This window comes from Parasteatoda tepidariorum, chromosome 5 (assembly GCF_043381705.1).
Source record: "Parasteatoda tepidariorum isolate YZ-2023 chromosome 5, CAS_Ptep_4.0, whole genome shotgun sequence".
Classification (NCBI taxonomy): domain Eukaryota; kingdom Metazoa; phylum Arthropoda; class Arachnida; order Araneae; family Theridiidae; genus Parasteatoda; species Parasteatoda tepidariorum.
This window is the reverse complement of record NC_092208.1, coordinates 55,530,326-55,538,674: the sequence shown is the minus strand read 5'-3', so window position 1 is coordinate 55,538,674 and position 8,349 is coordinate 55,530,326. Positions and strand designations below refer to the sequence as shown.

General features: G+C 27.0%; 1 protein-coding gene across 1 annotated transcript in view; it reads right to left on the bottom strand.

The window, feature by feature from the left end:
* Positions 1–1,282: 1,282 nt before the first annotated feature.
* Positions 1,283–8,349, bottom strand: part of LOC107457168 (uncharacterized) — a 36,561-nt gene continuing 29,494 nt past the window's right edge. Inside the window, exons 16-17 of the mRNA XM_016075269.3 lie at positions 3,405–4,217; positions 1,283–1,543 (exon numbers count right to left, since the gene is read on the bottom strand). Coding sequence (XP_015930755.2) covers positions 1,439–1,543; positions 3,405–4,217 — 918 coding nt within the window. The 3' untranslated portion in view covers positions 1,283–1,438. The remainder of the gene's footprint in view (positions 1,544–3,404; positions 4,218–8,349) is intronic.

Genomic DNA, 8,349 nt, shown 5'->3' with positions numbered 1-8,349 from the left:
AACATTAGTTGTTGTAATGTACTAGCAACCAAGGATACCAACAGAAAATTTTTCAGGGAGAGTTGGAAATAGAAAAAAATTCATTAAAATATTTCAATAAACATGCAATTATTTTTTAATTTAAAGAAAGAGACTTTTATTTGAGTTCATATACTATTTCAAAAATTTGTTCATAACTACTAAACCAAAGGTATGAATTTCAGTTTTTTTGATATTTCAACTTAGTGGCAAAAAATAAATAAAAATTATAATACTTTAAACTGCATAAAAAATAAAGTAAAAAATAATTTTTACGCAAAAAAAATAAATAAAGTTCTATTGTTGTGTTAATATTTTGTGAAATGCAAACCTATAAGTTGTTTATAGTAATATATTTATTTTTTTTTGTCATGAAATAAACTTTAAAAATTATTATCAGAAAGAAAAAATTTTGTCTATTAAAACTAAAAAAAAGTGACACTTAAAAATTTCAAATATGATTTTTAATTTATTAGATATTAAGGGAGGAAGGACAGATGCGTGTGCTTCTTTTTAATCCCTCTGCCTCCATATCATAGATAGTAGTAACAAATCTTGCATACAAATCGGGTATGACTCAATACATTTACTTAAATAGTTAGAAAATTATTTACAGTCATTATTGCTTTTCATGATAAAATAGAAAATAAAAGTTCCATTTCTTTTTATTTTCAAAATTAAAAGACAGAAAATGCATACTTCTTTAAATGCACATGAAACTTTTGGACTTAGGATTCCCAGATCATAATTGGCGAAAAATATTGATTTTTTCCAGAACACAATCTTCTCTGTTTAAGTCAATAACAAAAGCAATAATACTTTTGCGATATTGATTTTTTTCATATTGTTTATTTGAAACGAATTTATCATTATAAATTTTAATTTAAAATTAGTTTTAGACAATAAAAATTAAAATGATCAAAATAACTAAATTTGCTAACTCACTAGCCATGATAGGTACTATAATATTGAATTTTTTTAAAATACTCGATCAGTCATTATAACATTTTAAACTGATAAATTAAAATATTCTTTAAGGTATTAAAAATAATATTAAATAAATTGTATCACATAAGAATAGGTATAAAAAAATTTAATAAGCAATCAAACAAAGTTTTTATTAACATTTCTTCAGTATTAGGTAAAAAAAAAATTATAAAGCATGGTTTGAAAAATATTTATTTCTAAGAAATATTTTTTATTTTTCTTTTAAATATGAAAATTGGAAATAACCAAAATAGTCACCAGGATAAATATTTCTACATTAAAAATGTACTCTATTTTATTGCAATAAAGAATACATCATAGTAAAAGTTGATAATTAGTTAAAAGAAAAAAAATGTCCTAGAATATCGGTCGAAAATTTACATATGTTTAATTGACAATATACAAGGATGAATTTATACAAACATAAGAAATCTCAACTATCAGCCAGTTGAGATGATTCACTTAAAACTAGATCAGCACACATTTCATCAAATGTGGGTGTAATTGGCCTAGATTCCCCTGCTTGGTGACATGAATTCTAAAAAAACATATGAAATTTATAAGAACACAAGGTAATAATATTAATCGATGATTTGAAACAGTAACAATAATTTAAAGTTGCAAAATAAATTATTATTACAATTACTTCAGAACTTTAAAACTATATAGTATCAGAAAATAATACTGACCAACAAAAATTATAGATGTAACAAATATTAAAAATAGTAGGCTAATACAATCCTCCTTTATTTGAAAAAAAAAAATATGTCAGAAATTTTTCAAACTAATTTCAAATAGTTAATACAGACAATAAGACATTACAAAATGTCGAATATTTATAAAAAAACATTTTGTAAATATTATGTATACTTTGCTAATTTTAATTTTTAAAACAAATTAATATCGTTTTTATTACTTTAAGGATAAATTAAGATATATCCCCATTGAAATCAATTGATTAAAAACTTAATTTACTGAAGCCACCAGAAAGCAGGGTTGGCAAGTTATTCTGACAAGATGGTTTTGAACAGTTTTAACCATGTTTTTATTCGACATCTCGAACAAAATTTCGGTGTAAGGATAATTATTAGCTATTATAAATAGGAAGTATTTATAAATAAATATACATGTAAAATTACAAATGAAGCAGAGTGGCATAGACTAAAATGTAGATCAACTAAAGCTATTATAACATAATAAAATTTATTCCAATAACTATACTAAATATTGATAGTAATGCAATTAAACTCTTAAATTGATAAAAAAATTATTATCTCATTCAAAACAAACATTTACATTTTTGTAAATTATAATTAGTTCAAAAATCAGCGAATATATTATAGAACGAATAATTTATTGGAAATATTCATGTACAGTGTGCCAAAAAAAAAGACCACCCTGAATATCTTTTGATTTAATAATTGGATCTTCATGTTTTGGGAATCTTTCTTAATGCCTTGAGGGGGTTAACTCAAATAGGCTAATCACTTAATGCAGACAATATTTCAAATTACGAAATCAGGCACAAAAACGTACTATCCAGAATAAACAATACCCTTTTTTCAACAGATTCAGATTTCTGACTCCCAAAATATAGGTGGTAGTCGCAATCTAAGAAATATGGTGCTCTTTTCATAATATTGAGTATGTATATATACTCAATATTATAATTAATTTATATATATTTAATATTAATCAATATGCATTGTAAACCACTCATTTATACATTAAAGGATGGCGTAAAATTTTTTTGCTCATTTAATTACTTTTATATCAATCAAATTATTACTGTTCTATCTTTATTGTTAAAGTGCTTTATAACCTTTTTTCTAATAAATTCAGTCACCTGGGATATTTACTTATTAATCAGAATGAAGCATTCCTGAATCATCCTGTTTACAAACATTTTTGTTTTATAATGATCTCTTTAATAAAATTTGAATGCCACATTTTAGATTAGCTAACTATAATTCTCTGTTCTACCTCAGAATTCTTTTTAAAGAAAAAAAAATTTTTTTTAGCAGTCATTATAATAATTTCAGAAATAACAAAAAAATTCCGTTTAGACAACCAGAGGCTTGTAATCTAGAGCATAAATAATTACAGAAGAAAATAATAACCGTAGGTGTCCAAGATTAATATAAAAATACGGTTATTTAAATTACATTACTGAAAATCAGTTACACTGCGAAAATTAAAATAAAGATTGTAAAAAGAAGATTTTGTTGTTAATAGTTAATTGACGTAAACATCAGAATTAAAAGCGCACCTTTCATTTCTGGTTATTATTGTAGTAAAATTACTAAAAACATAAAATTAAAAATCATAATACATGGTTGTAAAACTTAACAATTACAATTTAAGTAATGTTTGACAGTTAAAAAAAAAATTATTTTTACCTGGTTTATTTCTTTTTCCACTAAGTTTAAGTCATCTGTTTTTGTGGCGTCATTTAAATTTTCACTTTCTGTGACTTCTACCACTGCATTCTTGATTATTGTACCATTGGATTCTTGATTATTTTCATCAACAGTTACATGTTCCATAATACTTTCATTTTCTGAATCAGATCGACTAGAGTTCAGGGATGTATCAAATTTAGAAGGACTACTGTATTCTCCTTCAGGGACAAATTTGTTTTGAATTTCTTCATCTTCAACGCTATTATGAGTTTCTGGTGAAAGGCTTGCATTATTTTCAGCAATATCAATTTGAGAGTCAGCAACATTATTTTCTTGATTAGCGTGATTCGTATTATAAACAACCTCATTCTCCCACCCACTGCCAATATCCTCTTCCATAGGGGATTCCATAGGAGTACCATTGGATTCATGATTATTTTCATCAACTGTTACTTGTTCCATAATGCTTTCATTTTCTGAATCGGATCGACTAGAATTCAGAGATGAAGTACTACTGTATTCTCTTTCAGGGACAAATTTGCTTTGAATTTCTTCTTCCTCAACACTATTATGAGTTTCCGGGGAAAGGCTTGCATTATTTTCAGCAATATCAATTTGAGAGTCTGCACCCTTATTTTCTGGATTAGCATGATTATTCCAAACAACCACATTCTCCCATCCACTGCCAGCATCCTCTTCCATAGGAGATTCGAAAATATTTTTTCTGTTTGTAACTGCTTCAGGGAATTTCTTTTTGGGCTGCAGCAAATGCCTAGCTATACCCTTAGCTCGTTGGCTTAGCAAATTTATCTAAAACAAAAAAGCTTTCATAAATAAAATAGATTGTCGATAATAAAAAAGAATGTATATGCATTAAAAGTTTGACTATGCGACACACTTGGATCTGGTGTTGAGAAGCTAATTGATTGTGTTAAATCAATAAATATCTCAGACATATTGAATATAGTGATCTGACAGTATAAAAATCTTTCCATATAAGGTTAGGGTTTTAGATAAACTAAATTAATTTAAATGTCAAAGATCAGGATTAACAATCTAAAACTGACCAAAGGTGTATAAAAGTGTACAAAACCTATGTATTAATAAAATACTTAACACATTCTTAAAATAGTTAAAATGCTCTTTTAAATAAATTACTATATTTCTTTACAGGATCAGCCTATTCTAAATTAGCCACAAATTTACTTGCCTTTTAAAGGTTTTAACTAACTTTTTCAAACCAATATAAAATTTTTAGCAATCAAAATCTACAAGTTGCTAAAAATAGCTAAGAGCCCATTAACCACCATTTGCATATAAAATTGGCCCCCTAGAGTTGGATTTTTCATATTATTAAGACAATGCCTCTGTTTATGTTACAAAATCTTTACAGTAATTGTTTTTTTGCTTTACAGTAATGCATGCAGTGAAATGGCTGCCTGCACATATTTCTTTAGTAGTTTCAGTAGTTTGCATTGACACATAATCAAGATGCTTAGCATAAAGTTGAAAGTTCAATATCAATTGGAACCATAGAATTCAATGCATTTTTTGAAATCTGCAGGTTTAATAAATAAAAGTAGAGAAAAGAATTTATGCAAACATTATGGACTGTGTTTTCAGAAATGCATTATAAGCTTAAAATAAACAGAATTGTAGGACAGTAACTAAATACATTTATAATAAAATATAGATAATACACAACATTTAACATTATAAAAAACAGAAAATTCAGTGTTCATTCTAGACTTTAAAAAGGGCAGGGCACTAAAAGCTGAAAAGGAAACTACTTCCCTCTAAAAAAAATGCACCTATCACAAAAAAGAGCATGGTTCACAAATATTTGCATAACTTTTAACATCCAAAATATACAAAGTTTTTAATTTTAACATTAAAAATATCTTATTGTTCTTAAATTCGTATATTCTATAAATCAAATTTAAAATGAGTGTAATTTTCTAATTTTGAAAATGGTGTATATTAATAACTTATTAAACATATCAGGATTTTAAAAATAATGTCAAAATTAAAGGGAAAAAATATAAGCGATTGTAATACTGCCGAGAAAGCAATCGAAAATTAATGTGGACTTACAATGAATATAATATGAAATTAGTAAGCCATAACATTATATTAATTACATGGGAAGCGAAAAATCCATGAGGAAATAGTCATGAAACGACAAACAGCTGCTGAAAAAACTATCCATNTACTTTCAAAACCTTGTAGAAATGTGTAGCAATAATTTCTAAAGTAACGATTGCAAAATAATTTGATTTGCGATAAAATCGTTACAAATAAGCCATGTCAAAAAATGGTTATCTAAATGAGCGATTCTTTACTCGCGATTCGTAATAATATCGTGCTAAAATATCCAAGTTTTAAAAACTGGGCGGAAATGTACAGCAATAACTGTTGAAGAAAGAAAGGATCTAAAGTCATTTAGATTTTCCATGAAGTTTGCACAAAAGTTTCATAACTTTCAAAAATCGCTATTTCAGAAACTACTTGAAAATGGGTAGCAATAACTACCGAAAAGTCATTGGAATCGGCACATACGAAAAGCGTCAAAAGTGGTAATTAAAATTCGTAAATTGTAATAATGATGTATTAATAATATTGGGATTTTTAAAACTATGCTGAAATCCGTAGCGTTAACCATCAAAAAACTACATTGATTGAGATTGGGTGCGTCAAAAACTTAAAAGTGTACATTTAAATTACCGATTTTTTTAAAATTATTTTTCAAAAACAAATATTAAATTTTTTTTCCATTTTGTTCAGATTGCTGCCGCGGGCCGCACATCGAGGGTTGGCGGGCCGCATTTGGCCCGCGGGCCGCAGGTTGAGCACCCCTACCTTAAATCGAAAAACTCGCTTGTTGTAATAACATATAAAAATGATCAGAATAAGAAAATACAAGTTAAAATTGCCATCAATTGGGATGGAATAGTCACAAATGAAACACTTTAAAAAGTGATAATTCAAATTCGGAATTCAAACGTTGTATTAAAACTTAAAAAATTACAAAAAAATTATGAAAACAACATGCGAAAGGCCGAAAAAATTATAAATAACTGCCGATACAAGTATTGAGTTAATTATAAAGTTTGGGCCGATTAGAATAGACATGAACTTTCCGAACGTTGTTATAGCATCGTATTAAAATTAATTCAATTTCAAAAATCATGTGAAAGTGGCTAATAAATGACAAATAACTGCATAAAACCTACAAAAAATGGAGTGGAATCGTGATAGAAATGTCTTGAATCTAATGCATCAAATAGCGATAATGCAAATTTGAAATGGGCACGTTGTAACAACATTGTATTTAAAATATCGATTTTCAAAATTCATGTGGAAAAAAAATGACAGCTTTCGAAAAAAATATCATCATAAATATCACATGATATTACGATGGAATCGTCACTCATCAAGCACATAAAATAGTTGAATATCCAGGCAAAAAAATGACAGTCTTCGAAACAATTAAAATGTAACGTAAAATTATGATGGAATCGTAACATATTGTGCTCATTGAATATTTATAACTGAAATTCGAAATGTCGTAATAATATAATAAATACATAGGAATTTGAAAATACATACAGAAATGGTCGAAAAAAGAGATTAATTACGGCTGAAACAAGATTTATTTCTGACAAAAAAAGATCAGAAAACAAAATGGATTTATCAAAAAATCAGCACGAATTAGCACCCTTTTAATCTTTTGGGCCCCTATTCAGATTCATAGGACATGTGGAATTATATCTAATATCGGATTAAGAAAAAAAAAATAAATAAAATAAACATAGAAAATAACATATTATTTGTTACAGATGTGGGTGTTTTTAGTAGTCGAGTAATACATATTTATTTAAAATTTTTATACCCATTAAAAATGGAATGCTTTAAAAATGTCGGATGTTTAAAAAAAGCTTAATTAAAATAACGCCCAGATCACCCAGTCTCCGTTTGTTTACTCACTGATAGGACTGGGCTATAAATCGATATATCGATTCAACGCCTGATACATCGATTTTCGTTCCAGGCAATGCACCAGAAATCTGATTTAAGCCGTCGAGTAAAGAAGACGAACAATATCGCGACACAAGACACGCAAGGATCTCTTACGGTTCGATGCCAACTCGCGCTGGGGAAGACGATGTTCGTATTGTTATATATCGCTTTGATTGATGAGCGATAGAATCAGTTTTGAGAACATATATCGTGATCTCGCATGCTCGTTTCTGCATATCTTAGTTTTTTCCCCTTCTTTGTCGCAACTTGACATCATTTCTTGTAGATTATTTTCAGTGGGACTGACTTTGTAATCGCCGTCGTTACCTTGTTCTGAACGTAATCTATTATTGAAAAGTATATATAAAGAAGTGTTTCTTAATTAATTAGTAAATTTTTTTTTTGAAACAAAACTTTCTTTTTTATTTTTAAATGTGAAAATTAATTTTGATATTATATGTTTAAGTATTATTTTACATTATTGAATTTATTACAAACGGAAATCTAATTTAAGGTGCCCATAAAGAATTAAATTAAAAAGTAATTAAATTTGTTAGGCTATTTTTTACTTTATTTCAATTTATTAAAAACTTTTTGGATAAAATAATAATTTAATGGGGTTTTAGTACTGATTTTAAATTTATAAATCTTTCGTTGTTTTCATTTTTATAAATAAAATTATAACAAAACTTATTTTTCCTCTTTTGGATTTGGACATAAGTCAATCAACTTTGTTTATTCAAAAAATTAGTTATGTTTGCGATTGCGACTTCTTTTTTTAAAATCACTTAGCACTTTGTTTTATTAAAGAGTATAATCGTGTTTTTTAATTTTCTTTCAATATTGTCAGTTGAATATATTATCGAATATCATAATTCTTTTGTTTTTATTTTTAAGAAATTAAACCTTACTTTTTTCTTGT